At 37.7% G+C, this 22,977-nt stretch overlaps 1 protein-coding gene across 2 annotated transcripts in view; it reads right to left on the reverse strand.

Annotated features, from left to right (window-relative positions):
* CORIN (corin, serine peptidase) overlaps window positions 1–22,977 on the reverse strand; it is a 164,348-nt gene that overhangs the window by 129,304 nt on the left and 12,067 nt on the right. For both annotated transcript variants that reach the window (XM_064449377.1, XM_064449376.1), the window contains exons 2-3: window positions 12,428–12,572; window positions 2,506–2,958 (exon numbers count right to left, since the gene is read on the reverse strand). In XM_064449377.1, the coding sequence (XP_064305447.1) occupies window positions 2,506–2,958; window positions 12,428–12,572 (598 nt within the window). The remainder of the gene's footprint in view (window positions 1–2,505; window positions 2,959–12,427; window positions 12,573–22,977) is intronic.

Here is a 22,977-nt window from a genome sequence, read left to right on the forward strand (position 1 = left end):
CCCTGGACAGCCATGGGAACACATAGTTATTCTGAGACCAAAATCTTCTGAATCCCCCAAATAAATTAACATTTTTGATGTATCTACACAGAGAATTAAGGCAATGCCCACATGAATACAAACAAGCAAAACACTTGAAAGTGGAATCAAAGACTGATAGGTTATTGATTGGTAACACACTAGCTCCTGATGTTTCTGATAGGGGGAAAAAACCTAACTTGAAGCATCTCAGTTTGGGATGGGGTTTTTTTGTTGTTGCTTTTGTTTTATAAAGAAACCTCTGGTATTTCAAATTTGACTTTGAAAATCTTTTCCCCTTTTCTCTTTACACAGAAGAACGAACCTCACAGTAGAATCCCAAGCAGTCATCCCTATTGAATATATGCGGTCATAGTGCTGTTGGAATGAACTGCACTTACCAGAATACAGCACGTACTGCATATTTCCTCATAGGGTACAAGTGCCTTTCTGTATAAAACCAAACCCCAATTATTTGAAAGTTTAGAAATCTAGACTTAAGATTGTTCTGAGCCACTATAGCACAGTCCCTGTGTCAATGTCCTAGGAGGGAAAGATGTCACCTCCCATACACACATAGGCATATTATATCCATCTCAAGAGAGCTCATTCCAACGTGATAAGGAAAGGGAAAAAAAGTTTTACACTGTTTCATCTGGAATTTCCTGGAATTCCAGGTATCTTAAATATGATGATTAGGCAGATGAATAGAAATACAAACACAGAATCTTACACAATATATCTATACTATATCTACCCAGTTACTAAGAATGCAATGCAAAGATGCCATCTTCTATAACAGGAACAGTTAGACCCCACAACACATCAAAGAATACCTAGTAAGAAAAACAGGCAGTTTTGCTCAACATTAATCATCAGGCCACTAACTTTGAGGTGTCCTTTGCTACAGTAATTACTGAAAAATCCTGTGAGTTGGAAGTATTTGTAGTGTAGCACACTATGCTTCTGCACTCTTCTTTGGTGCAGTGATAATTAACCAAGTTACTAAAAAAGGGAAATACATGAATTGCTAATATGATATGAGTGTGCATTTATACACATTTGTTCTGAGTTTGGGGTGCAGGGGGAGAGAATAAGAGAAATCTGTTTAAGAAGAATCATTTAGCAAAAAGAACCTACAGAAAGCCTGCACCATTCAAATGGCCTGTGCAGTCACTACAGTCTAGGGGCAGAGAAAATATTGACAAATCATTGATTCACAGTAACTTGTTATTTTTGAAAGCTAATTCTTGAGTGAGAAAATAAGCTATCACTGAAATGCCCTCAAAAGGAATCTCTTAGGAGCACCAGGTTTTAAAAAAAGAAAGCCTATTCAAAGGTTTTCCCTATTTTTATTTCACTCCAGAAAGAACAAGAAAAAGACATAACAGAGCTGTTTCCCAACTTTTATCTGCCTGTCTGATGCGGGGCAGAACAGGGCGGGGGAGTGGACGGACAGACAACAAACTCCTGAAGGGAGAATGCTTAAAAAAAAAACCAGCAGAGCAAAATATCTCAATTAACTCATATCAGGTCTTACAACTGAACTGAGCACAGAATCCAGCAGAGGAATGACACACAGACCTGCTCCTCAAAATAACACATAATTCAGTGGCCTTTCAGAAGTGATCACCACTGTCCGATACCATCTCTTCATTTTCATTTTACAGAAATTTCAAAAAGAGATTTAATAGAGTGTGCCACTTTTAGGTCACTGACTATCTTTCATCTATTTCAGATCTCTCTATGACCTAGAATAAGTTTTGCTTTGTGCTCTGGTGGGATCAAGAGCAAAGGAATGAAACGCCGTTCAAGAAGAACAAATTCATTTTAATATGGTACCCTAGTGTTTCAGCTGTTAGCAAAACAATACTGGGGAACCTTTCACTACCACTGACACGACAAATCAATAAAATTACCATGGCATTAATGAAATGCACCTATTTTCATAGTCAAACAAACAAACAAAAAAACCAACTGATTTACCAACAGTTAATTATTGTTATTCTACCTAGACATTTTGGTTGTAGTCCTTAGAAACATCACTGGAACTTTACTGCTACATAGAGAAGCACTTCATAGTAGAGAAGAACTTTTCCATTAACATAGAAAAAAGCTGTAACTGTAATTACATTCAGGAAGGTACTTGCCACATACATAATTTTCAAAAAACATAGAAAATTAAATCTACAAACTGAATATCATCTGCAATAACTGATTTTCAGCCTTGGTAAGCATGCATGATTACCACCAATTGAAGAATATTTTTTAAGTACCTGAAAGAATTTACTGCATCTTCCTCAACGGGGTCAATCAAAAGTTCTGATAAGAAACAAGTTGCTTGCAACATAGAATGCGCATGACAAAATAAATTACCAAAATGGACACATTCCTCAGAACTCATGGGAACACATGGGGAAGCATGCCAACAGTATGCCCTGTACTTTTTGTGTCAGAATTATGGAGGCAAATAAAATGTAAACTTACTTTTTTTCTGATCCATTTTTTGTGACACAGAGGGACGGGTAGGACTTAATACTGGCAGAGTGGTCAGCGTCTCTGCGTTGTTAAAGGATGCATCTGTAGACCACAAAGTTGCCTCCTCTGCAGTGGCAAACAGCTGGGTGCTGTCTTCAGAGCCCTCTGCCAAAGCAGCATCATATGCAGGGTGAGGACTGAGCGCTGTGGCTTGAGTTGTGAGAGCAAATGAATTTTCCTGGAAAGTCTCTCTAGATATATTTGAGTTCTTGTTCATTTGGTCAGTGTGGGATAAAGCTGTGGTGGTCCAGGAAGAGGGATGTGTGCTGAGATTCACTGTGGGATCAGTCTTGGAATTGTTTTCAACCATATTTGTCAAAAGAACATCAGAAGTTTCAATGTCACCGTTAACTGTGAGGACTTCGCTTCCATTTGAATAAAAGCACGTTTTTTCTAACACCCCTGGAAGACAGGGAAAAAAGCACCAAAATTACCATAACCTGGTAACAAGTGTTACCAATTTGTTCTGGAAGATTAATAATAAATATAATAGCACAAATTTAAAAAGTAATATTTATTTCAAAGTTAAAATTAAAGAGAACTAAAGTTAAGAATTTCGTGTAGCAACAAAATAATAGTAGCACATCAAAACAAAAGCTATGACTGCTGTAGGATAAATAGAAAAACCAATATACACTTCCATGAACTAAAAGGTTTTAACCTTACTTGTAGTAGGTCACTGTACAGGTCCATGAGTTCTTTGTTGTTCTTCTCTGATACCGTATTTACATATATAGTTGTATCCAAAATTTTAAGAACTTGCTGCATATTATTGTTCGTTTATTATATCATAGACAAAGACAGACTTTGCTTAGTTGTAGGTGTTGAACAGTTACAAGTAATCATAGTTGACAAATCGAAACAGCTGCATAACGCTAAGGAGATGCATCCCATAAACATCAGGGAATTCAAACTAAATATTAAGAGAAACTATTTTTAACCTGTGACTATTACTGAAATATTTAATTAATCCAGTAATAAAGAAGGCATCTCAAAAATATAGAGGAGATATAACTCAGTTATCTATAATAAAAACTACAAATACTAAATTTAATGCTAGAGGTACCACTCTGTATCACAGTATAAGAAATTCTTGTTAAATAGCAAAATCAACTTCTGCCACTAACTAGTCATGTAGAAGAGCTTAACAATCATAATGAACACAGTTCAGCTAGACTTGATTACAAAATCCCTCAAAACAAATAATCTCCCAACTGTTTTTCAATACTTTGGCTAAAAATGATAATTTTAATAGCTTTTCTTGTGATCTACTCCTAACGGTGATATTTAAGCACGCCTCTTATATTGTTTCAAGACAATAGAGTAAAAATGAGGGAATAAAGAATATCTGTCCTTTCAGTGATGGGACACAACTAAAACAGCCTTTCCTTAGCCAAAATCCAAAGAAAAGGCCTAAAACATGGCTTCTTCCAGCTGGGCTCCTTGTGGAAAGAAGTGAATTTTCTGCTTATCCTTTCAGCTCCTTTTCTTCTCTCTCAGCCTTACTGCTAGCTACACAGGCCCTCAAGCCAAAAATATGGTCACACCTGAAGTTCATTAGCAAGAATTCACCTCCTGTTGTTTTCTACAAACCCTCTGAACTCACGGCAGATCACACAGATTTTTTTTTCCACTCTGAGGTGTAGATTGTTCTTTCCTATGCTTTTGTATTGATTTGATCCTTCATTAGCTGCTTGATACAGATGACTCTTGAGTCCACACAACACCCACCACCATCTCTCCTGAACTATTCCTGAAATATAATGGGGTTCAGTCAAATTAGTTACCATTTGGGATTTACCATATCCTCGTTTATCCAGCCTGGGTTGTTTTGGTTCCAGTGTCACTAACTGAGTAAATCTTTGTGTCTAACTTTTACTGGAAGAACCCAGGGGAACTTTATATATATACATGTTAAGGTTTCTGGTTTTCCACCAGCAAATATTCATAATTCACTGGGATCTAGAGTAATTTACTGCATATATTTTACAGAAGCAACTAAAAATCTCCCACCTGCAAATTATTTCAGCAGCTTTTTTTTTTTTTTGCTGGAGTCCTCTGGTCAGGCCAAATGGGAAGAACAACTGTGCTCCGGTTTCACAAATAAGGACCAGTAGGAATATGATTTGCTGAAATCTAAGGAATTGTGACTGATCATGCTCAGAAATTGTGCTCACTCATATGTAGCTTTACTTGGATGCTTTGATTCTCTATGATTCAGAAGCCTACTTTGTTTTAAGTTTCAGAGTTCAGTAGTTTTATCTGTAGCTTTCAAAAAGTTAAAATGAGCTTTTTTTTTTTACTCCTTTGGAAAAGTCCATAATTTTTTTCCATAACTCAATAATAGCTGAGGAGATTTTTTTTCACATTCTCTCTCCTCCTCCCTAGGCTCGTCTCTTCTCCTCCACTCAACACAAAAATAGGAAAAGCCTGGAAAATGTTGGTCCCAAAGAGCATGAATAATGATTTAAAATTAAAGTAAAAATGATTAGCCGTTTATATATCACTCAGCAGAATAGCAGGCAATACATTACAAGACAGTTAAACTCTTGAAAGAAGTTTAAAAAAACCCTTTTGGTTTAATACAGTGGACCAATAAATGCTGTTAAGGAAAATACTGAAGTTACCCACTGGATCCTATTCTTTCCCCACTCAGCCTTATTTAATTTTTTTTCTGGAACATACAAATAGCTATGACCAGAAGGTCATTTACTTCTTTCACTGAGACCCCCAAATGCTTGTTTGCTTCTTCAACCCATCTTTCCAACAACAGCATTTTTTGTTCTATCTTCACAGTTTCCTAGTGATAACAACTCCCCTTCTCTTCTCAACAGGTGTACCACACAATGAACCTCTTCTACACAAAAGGCCTTCCCAGTTGAATCATCTCAGCTGACAATGAGTAGTATTAAAATTCTTTTTAATAGTTTTTTTTCTCCACAAAATAGCATGAGCACATGCCCTAGAGAAAGGTAGGCATAGATATCTGGCATTCCCCACTGGCTAGCTTTAGATGACATCTGTTTCCACTTAGCATGTGAGGGTTTTGGATCACCTTCCTGAGTCACCTTGTTTTCCCCCTGTCCCCTCATCTTCCCAGTGCACAATAGGGAATCCAAGCACTTAATTCCAAGCTATAAAGTTCATACTCTGAGTTAGGCTCCCATTTGCTTTGACTCTGATCCTTTCCCTCCCCAAAAATGCTACTGTATAAGTTCAATCTTAAAATAACTTACTGGAGATTTTTTATAGCATCAAAAGCCCTGAAGGAACTATTTATTTTTAAGATACCTAAGAAAACAGTGTGATGCTTTAAAATAATCAGTTCTTTTTTAATCTCTTCAGTAATGAGAATTGAATTACTCTCTATCAATGTCTGCTAACAGCCATACAACACATACAGAACACGCATTTAATTCATGTATACATGCACACTGTATCCAACTATTCTTCAGATGTGAGTTTACAGAGCTGTAGACAGTAAATTGTAGACCTGTAGACAGTAAATCCTAAGCCAGATATTTCATTAGTTGGGAAATAGCTGTAACCGTTTTGGATTTGTGTCTCCAGCTACAGCTGGACACATCCAGATGACAGAAATATATTGCATGCTGGCCTTCATTGTGTTTGGTACAAAAACGAACTGGCACAAGGTTCATTCAGTTCAAAGCGATGCTTTGCCAACAGTTTTACTGAACATCTTCCAGTTGCTATTCACTATTGGGGATTGGTGTTTTATTTAAAGATCTCAAATGGACAGTTATGAGATCTAAGAAATAGTCACACTATTCAAGATATTAAATTGAGATTTTGGCAGTGTATAGTGGGGGTGATTTCTAGTAGTTCATAGCAGGAAATCTCAAAAAGACCAAGTTTGTTTAAAAAGCTAATGAAACAGAGCAAAGCCACCTACCAAAGTATGTGTAATGGATGAGGCAGTTACACATTTACTAAAACACTGGCTCACCACTACAACAAGCCAGCATGTACCCACTGAGGTTTCTGCTGCAGAGTCTGTCCCTATGACTCTGCACTCTGAAGAAATGGGCCCATCACTGATAATATGGAGTCCCCACAGCATACCAAACCACTGTACATCAGTCGAGCTGCAGCAATACATTTTATCCTGCTCCTCCTGTCAAGCAAAGACACTACCTTAAACTGCTTACCAGCTGCCCAAGGGGACAAAAAGGAGGTCAGCTGTAATTATTTTTTTTTTACTGGTAACTGAACAGGTGACATGCAAATAATGGATCAGTTCCCAGACAAAACAGAACTCAAAGATGACTTTGTGGAAGGCATCTTTTAAAGAAGATGCAGAACAAAGCCAGGCTCCTAAGGTCCTGTGCAGAAACGAAAGATTTTCCAATTCATCAACTTCTGGCTTCCAGGCAACAAAGTCTCAGCAAAAATATCACAATCGTACTACAGGGCTGGAGGGGAAGACAGTAGCTACCTTTCATATTAACAGTTGCTGTTGCCTGAAAGTTCCCAGTTACAGCCATAACACTGTGGTCTAATAAAAAAACATTATCTGGTGTCTTTCTTTTTTCCTGTCTCTTGAGCACGATGTGTCATGTAAGTAGAAATTTTTATTTATAAAGCTTTCTTAACCTAAGCAATGAAATGTAACATACACATAATGGCTCTATTGCAATTCAGAAACCAATCCTGAACTCTGTGCCTGTATTAAACACTCACTTTGCACTGGCTAATGAATAAAGCTCCATGGGCTCCTTGGGAATCAGTTATGCCACACCAGAATCCATGCTTCAGTCACTGTGACCTTCTGTCCATCTGTGCTGGGTGGACTGCCAGACTTTCATTATTATTCTCTAGACCACAAGAATAATTCCCCACTGACCTCAGTGATGTCTCACGGCAGACTTTCTGACCTGGAGCTGTATTCACAGCATATTTTTTTTTTCCAACATTCCAGGTGTATCAGTAAAGAAGGCTTGCTAGACTAAATCAGTTCTTAAAGATGGGTGAAGTACAGGCTGCTCTGGAATACACTCCTTTCGACATTTCCCATAATATAGCTGTGTTGGCAAGATCAAGTTAAAAAAACAGCAGATCATTTAGCTGATGATGACCATCTTTCATCAGAAAAACTCCCAGGACTAAAGGGTTTATTTATATGTTATTGTTAAACTCCTAAATTTAGACACCTGTCTTGCAGCAAATATTGTCATTGATTGACAACGGAATTGTTTATATATCATGTTGCTTTCATAATTATAACTTTTGGATCTCCATGCTGCTAGTCACTTTAGATTTGAGGACTTGTCATATGCCTCAAGGCTCGACATCCCTTGGAGAACTACCAGCATCTCCAAATGATTCAGGGATCAAGATCCTTTCACACTGCAACTTTACCTTCCTCTGTGTGGCAAAAAGTTCCTTATTTATAATTATTTATTATATTCCAAGATCCAGCTCGTTTCCCAAATCGAAAAGTTCCTTATTTATAATTATTTTTTTATATATATGAATTATATATATGGAATATATGGAATGTAATAGATATTCCAGAGTCCAGTTGCTTTCCCAGATTGATACAGAAGTCTTGACATATGCATGCTACCCTATGAATATGGAAGATCCAACAGCCACAAAGATAAGCCCAGCAGTTTTACTATAAAGTACTTTTTCTGATGTTTACTCTGTGAAGGAGACACAGCACCTTCTGTGTTCTCAGGAAGGGAAGGCAAAGGAGAATACAGGTCTCCCAGATAATGTAATAGTAGTGATCATTGTTCAATGAGTGACACACAAGAGCACTGACAGCATCTCTCAGGTGGATAGAATCTTGCTACAGATCTCCCAAACAACAGGATGGTTTAGAACTGCCCAGGCTGCTTCACACTTATACAAGAATAATAAAAATGCAGGTATCGGAGGTTTTTAAGGAGAGTAAGACAAAAATGCTAAATACAACCCATTACACATAACACTTGTAATAATTCTCACAGAGAACCAAAATTAGTCTCAAAATACATGTCAGAGCCAAAATATAAACAGTGCATGCTGATAATGCAGGGACAGTGAGAGAACCAAAACCTCAGTTATTTGCATACCCATAGTCAACAGTGCATCTTAGAGACTTTATTATAATCCTCATTCCCACCGGTGCTGACGGACTAACAGGTTTTTAAAGTATCATTTTGCAAAATGCATGAACGCCTAACATTGTGCATAGATAAGAGGGTATGCTGCTTGCCTGAAAGGCAGGCTCATTTGATGTGGTCATGCAGTGTCATCATATGCCCAAAAATAACAACTGGACTGTAAAAGTCTGGCATATGTGAAATCACCCTTTATGTGTGTCACAAGATGACTTCTGAATTCTACAGAAAACAACAGATGAAGCATTAGCTGCAGATGGCTGTTAACATGAAGTGGTAGAAGACAATGAGTTGAGGATTATGATGTGAAGGAATGGGACATCTACCATGGAATGCAATTATCACTGTAAAATAAATATAATTTATTTTCCTTTATGGAACTGTAAGTATAAAGCATTTTGTTTTCCCAGATAAATAATTGCAATGGTGAATAATTACAGTACAATCAAAAAACCTTTCAATTTGGTATAATGCTCATCGGTCATGAAGGACATTTTAAAAACAATGTTTCAAGTGGTTTAGAAGATTTCCCCTCTGCAAGGAAAAGAATGAAAATGCCAGAGGTTTTTCATTCTTACAAACGCGTTAATTTTCACCTTTGTAATGTTTGCATACTATTCATTACTTAAGGATTTTTATTTGCAGCATAAGCAAAATGAGACACAGACTACAGATTCTAACACAAGTTGAAGGTGATCTTCCATCTCTCCATTTTAAAGAAAGATTTAGCTATTCAAAACATGGATTCAGTTGTTGTTTCTTTTTCTGGAAAGTCATGAAAATTTACTATACTATACTAACTATAATCCCCAGAAAAAAAATATGGACCAGTCTTATTAGAAGGCTCTTGATGTCTGTAGGGGTCAGATGGAACTGTAAGATATCAGTCATTTTAGTCATGAATAATCTAGCCTTTTCTCCTCCCTTCAAATTTATATTGCTGAGTTGGGTCTTCATGGTCAAGATCTTGCATGTTAGGTCTTCAGCAGACCAAAGCAAGCACCATTCCAAAGCTCTCCTGTCCTCTGATGTAACACAAATCAACAAATTATTCTGCTCATGGTCTAAAGGCTAGACTTCCTTCATAGCAACTGAAACAACATTCATTCATTACAAAGTTTTCTTCTACAGGTTGACAAGCATGCTATACTCCTGATGAGGGACAGAAGAGTATGCAGAGCTAGAGTGTAAGTACTGAAGAGAAATCAAAGCTAAACAATTCAGCTTGGTATTTTCTTCTATGGACCATAAAAGTCTCTTGTAACTTTGTCAAAATAATGTGTACCTCTACTGATAACTTGTTTTGTCCTTTCTCTGTACACAGTTCTAACAAAATAACTTTTTCAAGGGCTTTGCATCTTAAATACTTTGATGGTAAATGATTTTTGAAAGGTTCATTAATGACATTCTGAAAACATGCCTCCATGACACACCTTGACTAGGACATTCTCTATAACTACAATATAACTGTACTGCTCCTCCTGTCTCCTTCCACCCAAATCAACTTTTCAGTTTCTTCAACATCAGAGCTTGCAGTGATGTGGAGGCAACAAAGCAGAGGTAAGCAAAGTGAATAAGAAAGTTCTAAGGTGCCTGCACACTTTTTCATGTGCATATGCATAATTTAATTTAAAAATATTACAGAAGGAAAAGAATAATTACCTACAAATTTAACACAGGAAACAAAATACTTTCTTGCAAACTATAAACCGCATAATTTTCCGATGACTTCATTATCAAGGTCAAATCAAGAAAGTTCATAAGGTTCTAAACGATATACTGGAGCTCTCTGTTTATGTTTTAAGCACCAGTGAAAGATACAACCACAGAATTTAACCCCTCCATTTTGTGAAAAAATAAGAACAGAATTTCCTATGGATTGAATAATTTGTGTTAGCCAGTCAGGACTGTCAACTTATTTCCTACATTGTAAGTCATCATACCACTATTAGACTGTAACAGAATTCAGTTATTATTGACCTGAAATTCATATAACTACTATTGTGGATATAGTATATCCTCAATAGACAGAACAGACTATATTACACACACTTTAAAGATGCCCACAGAATGTCTTCATTTAATTCCAGTCATCAGATATATTTCTTTCTAGGCTATCAATGCACATAAATGAAAGCTGCTAACTGAGAGAGAAGAATACTAAATTATAATCATGCTAATACAAAAGATGCTGAAGGGAGCTTTGCCAGTTTTAGACTTCGGTAACAAGGCCAAGCCTTATTCTTCACCCTACAGTAATTACATTGACTTAAGAGGATGATAGTCCTGATTTTTGCTACGTAAGCAGGATCGGAACAGGTCTTATTTCCCCAGAAGATTTCATACATTTTAATGAGTGTTATATCAATACATGCCTCAGAGGAGGAGATTGAGTAGAGCTGACGTAAAGGCACCTGCTTTTTTATCTGCTTTCTCACCAAAGAATGAAAATCTAGGGCAGAGGATATGAAGGATACAAATGGAATGCTAAACATAAGGAAAGTAAATTGAATGGCATCATATTCCCTAATTGCCAGACAGACTTGATCTTAGTCCACTTCAGACTGCTTAGTTTAAAGATACATCCCAAGACTTACTTGTCAATCATAACATTCACTAGCTTTGGGGTTTTTTTACCTCCCTCACTTAAGCTAAATGAAAAGAACAGGTCTATAATGTCTTGTTACAAATCCTTTATAGACTGAATTGAGAAAACAGATTTAAGTTGTCTTGATTTTGACAGTGCTGAATGTGCTATTGAGATGTGTTTAGTTTCTTCCTGTGCTTGCCAACTGTTTAACCAAAGAGTTGACGTGTATTGACGTTGGGAGTTTAAAATAGGAAAATAGATTTATATCTATATACCTCATGCATTACCACTTGTTAGATACGCTTCTGAAGTACTTAGGGAAGCTCCACTAGAAAATATTCTCATTAACAAAACGAAGAAGTAAAAATCCCAGAAACCCTCAGCACTGAAAGCAGATAATTTTTTTTACTTTTCTTTTCCCTGAAGAAGTGATGGTTTAACCTGGCATTACTGTCTTTCTCATGTTGTAGTTGAAGCAATTTAATGATAAGATATGTCAGCTTCTCTAAAGGTAGCAAAGGGAAGGCTTTTTAAAATTATTTTTTAATAAATTTATTTGATGTAATTAATTAATTAATTCTGTAACAGACACAGAGTTCGTTAACAGAATACGCCCTTATGAAATCTAATATACCTGGAATAAGATTCCACAAAACATACCTGAGGTTCTGCATTGATACATATTTTATATTTAGAAGAAATTAACATACTTTTCCTTAGTTAAACAGTAATATTTTGTAGGCTGTTCAAAAGATTTCTGGCTACTTATAAATTCTCACCTGAAAATAATATCAGATTTGCACACCAATGGGTGACATAAAGGGAGAAATATTCCATTCCACTGACAGCGATCTAAAGTTCTAACGTAAATATCGTTTGTACTTGTAAAACAACTGCTGGAAACCATCTACATACTACACGCTCAAGGTAGTGTGCTCCTCAAAAATCTACTCTGAGACATTCAGAAGAGGTTTCATCTTCAGTACCTTAGGTACTAGGTATCTAAGTACTTGGGTACTAGGTAGATTAGTTTGTTAGGTAGATGTGCTAAGATATAACTTTAATGTCCACAATTACATTAGCACTTGAATATGCAGTCTCAGTCTTAGTCTCCTTAATTAAAAATGTTTCAATTTACTCCATTAGCACTCACCTACAAAGGTAAGCAGGATCACCAACAAAAGGATAAGGGCACAGATGCATGGAATCAGTATTAGGAACAAAAGTCGAAGGAACTTGGCAGAAGCCAGTTTCTGAGAGCAACCATCCCCCATATTATCCTCATCCGTTCCTAAGACCTGAAAAACAAAAAAGCACAGTTTTATCATTCTGGTGTCAATTAGTTACCCTTATGTTTCCAATGGCAGTACTCCCCATTACACAGAACAGCTATATGATTAAAATATATGCTATAAATGGCTTTTAGATTCTTAATGGAAAGTTGTATGTAAGCTTTCTTTTTGGTGGACAGACTAGTGTAATCCATATAATACAGTTTTGTTCACCCAACATCACAGACTTACAGATTCATTGGAATGTTTAAAAATTTCTGATGAGCTAGAAGTTGGATAGGCATTTCACTTGAAAAAAATGTAATACATATTAAATTAACCCCTCTTATTCACAGTCTTCCTGATAGTCTCAAACTATTTGCAGCAAACACCCAAGATCGCATACAACCTAGCCAGCACAGGGTTAAATTCACTGGAATCAATGGTGTGGAAAAGGAATGCGCTACCCCGAAAGTTTCACTCTGGGTGCTAGGAGAACAAAGACTAGCCAAGGCAGAGATATTAGTTGGTGCAGCGCTCACTAACATTCTAGGATTTTATATACTGCGTAGGCAGATGTGGAAACTCCCAGATAGAACTGTGTGGAGTTTCGCAAGAAATGAGAAGGAATCGGGCATAGTGAAATTGAGTCTGTTAGAAACACCTGTACCCTTACCCGCCTCTCGTACCACCAATGTCTGGCAACACCCGTTACCAGCAGCAGCAACTATGGGGACTGACAGGGTGGTAACAGAATTAGAGGAAAGAGACATCATCATCAAAAGGACTCATTCACCTTATAATTCACCAGTGTGGCCAGTAGAGAAACCAACTGGGCAATGGTATTTCACATTGGGTCACTAACAGTTATATGCTAATATCGCACCTTTAACTGCCGCAGTTCCAAACATTGCCGAGATTGTGACGCTGATACAGGGAGCTGCCCAGCCTTCGAGATGGCTGCCCCAAAATGAAAGTCTCTTGTGTATCTGCTAATACCATCACCCCAAAGGTTCACACTAAGCCGAGAGAATATTCTACAGGATTTTGCACTGTTAAACAATATAATAATAACCCTGTCAGTTGTATACTCAACCGAGCATGCTTCCTTTCCTTTTATATTTACAGGAATCACTCCTTGTTATGGCACAACCTGTCCGGGAAAGACTCCACCATGACTGGTTTCTTTCTAATTGAAATTAGTACATTGCTTCTGGTCCAGACATACGATCTTTGGGATCATGCACTTCTAAATGATAGTGAAAGTGTTGGATCACTAGAAAATCAGGCAGGCTTCAGTCTTGCTATTCTGGTCATGCATGAGAATGAGGCATACCTGAAAGATGAATGGAGATGGGAGACATTGCAAACCCATGGAATCAAAATATCCCACAACAAACATGGTATTCACCAAATTTTGTATTACTGAGCGTACTCTACCCATTAGAACATCGAGCATAGCCCAACGAAGAGAAGACAAATGGGACACCCTTGGTGTTGCTGCATGTTTTGTGCGGGAGCAACAAGGATTTATTTGTGAGAGCAACACCATCAAAGCCCAAGTCATCTGTCTTGACACTGAACAAAACATTTGCTATTTTGAAATACAACCAAATGAAACCCCTGAAACTGTACTTGTATATATTGGGAAACGATGCACTTGTATGAGAACCCTTTGTGATTCTATACTTGTAGGCAGCACCACTGTAGATACTTACAATCACTCTAATATTGTGTTTGTAACCTTACTAACATAATGGGATGTGACTTTAATTATTCAGCTCCTGTCACATCCTACCAATTGCTACAATCTAACTACATGTCATATCAAGGCTAGTTACCTACCCCCATTGGAATGATCTCACATTGGTGAAAAAACTGTTGCAACATGATGATCTGACCCAGTTGCTACAAAGAGCTCAGAACAATGGAAAAGGAACTCTAATTACTCTCCATCATGATGCAGAGGAGATACACCACATCTTAGAGAGAGTGAAGAAGGATGGAGAACACCACTGGTGGGACACTTTATTTGGGTGGTCACCGACCGCAATGGGAATTTTTAAAAGATGCTGCATCCTGTCATAGTTTTACTAATACTTATCATATTGTGTTGTATTTTAACAGTTACCTTGTATGTTAAACTTTGGATCATGATGAAACATTTGTGTCACCAAATGTCCCCACAAGATATATATGTCCTCGATAATCCTCACCACAAGAACGCATGTGACACACCCAGCGCATCCCAAATCCCATGAAGCTTGACCGTGAAGCTTGAGTGACTATAGTCACAGGGTGGATTATGTGGAATAATGGCTGAAGGTGACTTAGAAATTAAACTTATGTTTTTAGAAAAGGTACAGCACTGAAGAAGCTGTCAGGGTGAAGTGCAGCTGGCATGTGAGGAATCCATTCCATTAAGTTCCCTAGTAACCATAGATGTCAGCAATGCCAGGAGAACTTGGCGTACTGACTCTAAGAGGAGTTGTCCAGAGGGTGGAGCAGTGCGGAGGCATCACAGCCAGGCTCTGTGATAAATGGGAACTCGAGGTACCATGGAGCTGGTACGCTGCACATCTGCTACCCTGGGCCAAAAGTCCGTCATACTTTTGACAAAATGCTGTCTGTTTGGTGAACTTTGCTCATAATAATATCATCATAATACCAAAACACACCTCCATCCCAAAAGTTACCCACCTCTAAGGTGTGACCACCCCTCGCTGAGCACGCGCTTTGAATTTCTTCTAGTCTATGCTTTTAAAAGTAAAGCGAGGAAATTTTACACTAATCATAATAAAGGTATGTGTGACTAGAGTCACTCAAGTTCCACCTGAAAGATAAAAAATAGTAAAAAATGTCTGAATAGAAAGAGGGTGTTGGGGAAGATACCATCACGTACCACACTGACTTCTGGGACCAGTCGACGGGCTGAACCTCTCTTCCCCCCACCCCACTGGGACGCCTTTGGGTAAGATCAAAACATCTGGTTATACCAACTGTTTCCCAGGGAAAACTTAGAAACCTCTCTATAGCTTCACTTTAAATCTCCAATGCTTCATATTTGCTTAATACATTTGCAGCCTAGCAGTGTTACTCATCTTCTTAGTATTTGTGTGTGTCTTGTAACCAGCAATCTTATCACCAGTAATCCAAAGAACCTCTGTATCTGTTGCTTTAATAAACTGTACTATTCATTAATCTAGCCGTGATTGTTCTCATTGAATGCTACAAGCTAGGGCACCTGGCAAATTTGTTACTAACAACAAATACTCTGAGGAGTGGTTACTTCTACAACCCTTAGAAAATAATCCGTTGACCAAGTCTGAGACTAAGACTGGACTTAGCCGAAACTAAACTCCTCTCTGAGAAGGAGTTTAGAAAGCAAGGGGGCCCTGTCTGAACCTCGTGACTCAATGGTAGAGTCTCCCCCCAGCCACTCTTCAGACTCTTACCATTAATGCAACACCTCCCCATCACACAGAACAGCTAGAGGATTTAAATATATACTATAAATGGCTTTTAGATTCTTAATGGAAAGTTGTATGTAAGCTTTCTTTTTGGTGGACAAACTAGTGTAATCCATATAATACAGTTTTGTTCACCCAACATCCACAGACTTACAGATTCATTGGAATGTTTAAACATTTCTGATGAGCTAGAAGTTGGATAGGCATTTCATTTTTTAAAAATGTAAAATACATATTAAATTTAAGCAATAAGGCTAAACATAGCTTATTTTATGATTAAAAATATTCCATTACTAATTATTCAAGAGCTCCATGTTCTTAAGTTTCTCCTATTAAGGAATCAAGCAACTATTACAATCTTTAAGTGACAATAGAAGTGATAAGGATTGTTCCATTTATGCACAAGAATGCTGTCTCATTTTTTAAGTGCTTTACAAAATTACAACTTATGACAGTATTCTGTAGAGTTTGAAAGTAATATTTTATGTTCTATAAATAGAATATAGAATACAGAAAAATTATTTTCTGAATTCAGCTGAGCTGCACAAGGTACAAAAACTCAAACCTTTGCAAAAGACTAAACATGTATTTAATATATATATTTAAACATAACTCCATTAAGACTATAATCTCATACTCTGGAAAAATATCACACATTTTAAACAGAAACAAAAACAAAATTCCAAATTAATATTTAATAGCAAGATTGAAACTGTTGTCATGAAGTTAATACATCTTTATTCAAAACTGACTAAAAGTAATTACAATTTTCCCTACAATAAGGTGAAATTGAATGATAGGATTATTAATTCCAGAAAATTTCTTCCCATAGGATGACTAATAGTTCATCCTCTTTGTCAGGAAGATCAATCCCATTGAACTTGGTTGTGACAGGGCACAAGAGTGTAAATGCATCCATGACACTGACAGCCTCTCCCCAAAGAACCTCAAGAGACTGAGGTCTACAACATATATATTATTAATCTCGTAAATGCCAGTCTCTGTGGGTCATCCCTTTGGCTGGCTCTGCTGTAAGTGCCTTTCTGTGAAGAACAGGTTACCAGACTGACTGGCACAAATGGAAGTTAAACTATTTCTTAAGGAATTGCTGCACAGACACTAGATTTATACTCCTGCACCTCACGTTTTACTGACTTGACTGAGAAGACTGTAGGCATAAGTGGGATTTACAGCATAATTTTTCATCATTCTGCAATGTCTTTTTCCAGCACGGCATGGCACAAAGACTATTTGAAAGGAAACTTTCCTTGCTTATAACAGAATTATCATCTATTTCTGATACCCCTGGTTATTAGACACTGCAGACACTATACAGACAGCAGAAATTAAGAAAACTGCATTTGTGCAGTTGGATGTACCTTTTCTGATACCGCTAAGCATCGCATGTTATCTGACCTCCTTGAGATCCATCCACTGCAGTGTCCCATATGACTTTTTTTGTTACTTCTACTCTTCCAAGTAAAGACCAAGCAACACTGAAAATACGTATGGTACCAATATGGTGTGAAGTGCCAGCAGTATCTCCCTTGATAACCTTCGTCCTCTTCCAGTGATTCAGCCTCAACAGTGTCCTACTACTGGGCTTATCTAGCAGCAGGATGTAAGTTGATGGCCAACTTAAAGATGGTGGAGTTACCTGAACATTGGAAACAGCCATCTTAGGGTGGGAATAAGAGTGGTAGCTCTGTCTATTGAAAATGTACAGCCTGGATGAGATGACAAGGTCTGTAATCTGATCATCACCATTTCCCACAACAAAAGAAATACAAAGAAAGTTGGAAAGAGTTAACTGGTTGTCAGAAGTGTTTTTCTTAACAGCTTATTCAGAAGTTGCAAATTGTGCAATCCAAGATTTCAGGATATCTCAGCTAAATTACTGCCCTTACCTGCAAGTAACACCTCAAATATGAAAGCACAGATAAAGATAAGAAGGTAGGTGACTTTTAGGAACCCAAATCCAAGTGACATTCAGACAATCTCTGCTTGACTATGTAACTTCCTGCAGTGCCCACTCGCCTACATTTTCATATTAAAGTCTTCAAGGTCTGCCTGAAGTTTTGCTTCTGGTCATGCTGGAATACAGCAGCTTAGCAGCTATTCATGGCAGGCTTCCCTGAATTCCATAACCTTGGTTTTCACAGCCTGTATTAGGCCCCCTTGGGAGGTCTAAGCGCAGGTAACAGAGGAATAACAGCTCTGTTATGAACACACATCTCCCAAAACACAGCTGCCATAACTACTTCTGAAAGCACAGCCAAAAAAAAAAGATAAAAATGGCATAAAACTGCCTTTTCTAACAGCACAGTGGTTACAGTGCTCCCACAGGAAATGGAGCTATTGAGTTCAACTCCCTCTTCAGCCTGAAGCAGTTAAAAATTAGATCTACAACTCGGTAGAGTATCACAGCCACCTGAACAGACTTCTCCTCAATCAGAGCACGCTTTCTCTTGAAACTGTGATATTCTGTAAAAAAGAACACAGTTCTGCTGGACCAGATAATAGGGACCAGGACTACCACTACACAGCCCCACGATTAGGGCACTCGGGAGCTGACCCTCAGTTTCTTCAGGACAAATGTAAATCCAGCTCATTTCCCTAAAGAAATCATCCCAGTCAAGAAGCACTTACAAATACCAGGCAGCAGTGCCCAACTCTATCCAGTGTAATACAAGACAAATGCTGACCCATGACTCCACAAAGAACCTGTCTCAGGAGTAAAAAACTTATCAACGAACAACAAATTTTGTTCTCAAAGAATTGAGAAAACACAAAGAAATAGTATTCATCATCAACTTTTTTGACTCCTTTTGTGAAGAGGAGGTGATATTGACTATTTTGGAAGTACGTGAGATCTTAATCATCCCAAGCACAAGTGTCTAACTGAGAGCAGAGTTACCACCACCATTACACAGATGCCTCAGAGTTAACCTAGGAGAAACACTAAATGTGTGCCAATGAAAACACTGAGCTTCCTATGCTCCTGTGTTTCTGTGAGAAATTTTTTCTCAAGTCTATTGGCACTGTGGATAGTAGCTACTTTAGGCAAATGTTCATACTAAAGGAGAACCTCAAACATCTTTCTTGTCAACTCCTGAAAGCAACAATAAACCTCAATCTTTGCACTGACAACTTACTACCACCGATCTTAAAAGGGACTGTTGTATCCAGATTTGCTTTCAGTGACTGCTCAAGAAAAGAATGTTGGATTGTGAAAGAAATGCTTCTCTAAACACCACAAATTCCTAGTTTTGTATAATAGCAAAGTAAATATTTATAGCCAACTAAACTGCATGTTGTATTTTTCCCTTCTACAGAAAAAGACCTCATGAAAAACACTAAACCTCTTTAAAATCATCGGTGACTCAGCAAGTATAACTTTTTTTTTCCAGTTTTCCAATTTTGCCAGTTTTCTACCACTTGAACATCTACATGAGGTTTTTTCCATCAATTTCTGTGGTGAATATGAAATAAAACTAGAATTAGTGCCAATGGTTCCTATATCATCAATGAGAATTTAATAAAGTGTCCTATAGATAACCATAAATGCATTACACCTACTCTTTATACATTCCCTGATACTATTTCTTTTCCTCTTGCCAACAAATATTGCAATACACACAGAATATATGCACCAGTTTTAATGCCACTGGTATCTGCATGAACTTCAGACACGCTCTATTCTCTCAATTCTAATAAATAATGGAATAGAGGCATAAATAATGGAATTTTCAGAGAAAAATGGGCCTGTAGAAGGAAACAAGGGTGCTACATGCTTATTCACCTGGTTCAGTCCAAGCTTCCAAGAGAAGAAACCATTCTCCCTCAACTCTCTCTGTAGTCAATAGTTTCTCTGAATCATTCCGTAAGTCTGTAAGACTGAGGTACCTTGTATGTATCTCCCTTTCCAAGGGAAGGCAAGAAGACTTAGAAGCAGAATCCTTGAAGGCAGACTGAAAGAAACCAACTCTAAATGCTGGAGATTTTGGTGTAAAATAGATTTAGCACAGCACTGAACCAAAACATATTCTCAATACCTGAAGAATACTGGCGCAAGTTCCCTTCCTACCCCTGTTGTTAGAAAACACGATTTAAGAAAGACTTTTTTAAATTAAATACTGTCTGCATTGTAGTTAGGAAATGTCAGTGTTTGGGTTTTAAGACAACGAGTCATTCGCTTTTAATAAGATCAGGCTTCATATTAAACAAGAATATAGTCAGAATACAGGATGCTTAAAAACATTCCCATAATTTCTTCTGACAGCTAAAAAATTCTGTCCCTAATGAAATGCCATTAACCACTGATTACCTGATTGCCATTCTTTCAGTAATGACTGCAATAGAGAAAATATACCATGAAGCAACTCTGAGGTAATTTCAGCCCAGATTTTTTTTAAAATCCTAGACTTATCTAGGACTGATGGATCAGGCTGCTCACAGTTGATTTTCTGAAACCTCAGAGGCAGAAAAAGTAAGATTTAAAAAAATACAGTCCCGTCTGACTAAAGAAAGACTAAAAATTCATTGGACCAAAATTCACAGCTTATCTTCTGCAAGATCCAGGGAGAATTTGATCTCATGGGTGTAATTTCAATAACATGCCTGTCATATTAAAGCACAGAAATGACAGATTACATTAAGATTTATGGGTGAAAAGCCTATGGTAGCATGCAATTTTCCTTTCAGACACAAAAAGTATCTAAGTTACTAGTCTATAAAACAGTCTGAATCATGGCATAAGCACTTGACAAAAATATCTCCTGCTGTTGTCACCACAAACCTAACAGATGTTCTCCCAGTAAAGAAATATCATTAGGGCTAACAGCCTACTGTCAGTATCTTCTATGCATGATGGCTCTATACAAAGAACTGTAGAAGACAACTGTTGGATCAGAAGCATCAAAATATCTTGAGCAAGCCATACGCCAAAGTGCTATGTAGCATTTATTGTGGAAAGAAGTCAAAAGCAGACAAGAAAGTACTACCATGAAATGCAGAAAGATTGTCACTGGAAGGCAGTAAACAGGTGACCTTGCAGGAGTCCTCATAATGCCATTGAGGAATCTGCTACCCTGCCAAGCAGTAGGTCATGTATGGAAAATATGTTAGATTATGAAAACTATCTACAGTTCTTCCCATATCCTTGATATCATTCCTAATGTGGAAGCAGCGCTCTGTTGTCAGCCTCTGTGATTTTATCAACTCTCATGATGCTGGTCTTAAAGCTCTAGATATTGGACTCACACAACCATACCAGCCATCACAGCTTTCCTTTCCCTGTAACAGAAGATGGTTCCCAGTTCTCATGGCTACAAAGCAAAAACTGAACACATCAAGAGTCAGTGTTTAAACACACAACAGCATATATAAAGAAATGTAAACATACTCATTCTTACAGTCTCTTCTGACCGACTCACAATATTCAAATGTGTGGGAGTGGGTAACAGAAGCTGCACATGATCTACATTTTTCATTAGTTCTGTCCTGTTCACATGACAATTTCAGAATCAGCCATGCACTTCTATGTGACTACTTTATCATCCAAAAAATATAACACCAAGCTTTAGTAGTCACTGTAGTCACTTTACTAGTCAAGTAGAAAGTGTAAGATAGACCTTACAAAGGTGCAGGCAAAGTCACATGCCAAAAAACAAGAACAGACAAAAAGTCACTGGAAACGAGGTTTTGCATAATCTTTCATTTTCAGTGTTAAAGGAATCAGGGTGCAGAACTGAAATGGACCAACTGAAGAATGAATTGTTAAGGCAGGTACGAAATTGGATACTAAGCAGCTCTTGTCTGCAAATACAAGTAATACTCAAATTCCAGTGTACAGGAATTTAAGAACAAAAGTTCCATAGTTATTCTGAAAGAAAATAGTTCCATTTAGAGGAAAAGAAAAAAATAAAAAACCTTTTCACACAGCAAGGCAGCAAACATGAGAAGCATGTTACTATCACATGAATTGTTATTTGCAAAATGAAACGCACTAGTTTTCCTGACAGTTCAAGTTCACCGTAATCCTGTAACTTCTCCAAGGAAATTCCACATCCTCAGACAAATTACAAATCGCTGACATAATTCATTCAAAGTTCATTTTGATGACAAGACCTCCTTTCCCATCCATGAAATAAAATATTCTGATTTATCCGTTTCAACCACTGAAATATAAACATATTGAGTCATTATACCAATCTGAAATATACCGTATCCCAGCAAGGCAGGTGTCATATAAAGCTGAGCACATCTTTCCAAAAGAAATATTTGGTTGGTGCTAGATGCCATGTCCAGACAGAATCTTTTGGCTGAAGCAGAAACCTGAAACACATTTAACCTTCCTGACTTACATTTTCACATAAAGTAAGTAGAGTGTAACAGTGTCAGTGGTGTTTCTTCTGTGTACAGAAGGCACAGTGTGTAAAGTAAGGTGATTTTTTGCCTTTCAGGCTACCATAGAGACCCATTGGTCACTTCTTCTGTCCAGGCGACCTTTCAAGCTGTTATTAACCCAACATGAGACACAGCATAGTAAAAATCCAAACCAGGCACCACCAGAAGTCACCAACTCAGACTAATGAGCGTTGATGTGGCATTCTTTCCTTCATTTCTGTCGCACAAATTTGGGGTTCTTAACTCCTGGCAAATAATTTCAGCAGTTTTATGAGCCACTGAGACAACTTTGAGGAATTGTGGAGATAGCATGAGCTCAAAAGAGGCAAGGTGACATTCAGGTACGTCTCACCCAGCTCTGTGACAACACAGTTCTGATGCTGCTCCAGTTTCAGTTTGAGACAGAGCCAGCGGTAAGTTTGCTGAGACAAAATCCGAACACAACTATGTTGTTGTCCAGTTATCTGTGTGTTTGAGACCTTGCACTGCTGCCTGTCAAGCTGGATCTCCTTTGGAGTATGCCTACAGCGCTGTCCAAACAGCATGACTGCAGA

Source organism: Phalacrocorax carbo, chromosome 4 (assembly GCF_963921805.1).
Source record: "Phalacrocorax carbo chromosome 4, bPhaCar2.1, whole genome shotgun sequence".
NCBI lineage: Eukaryota > Metazoa > Chordata > Aves > Suliformes > Phalacrocoracidae > Phalacrocorax > Phalacrocorax carbo.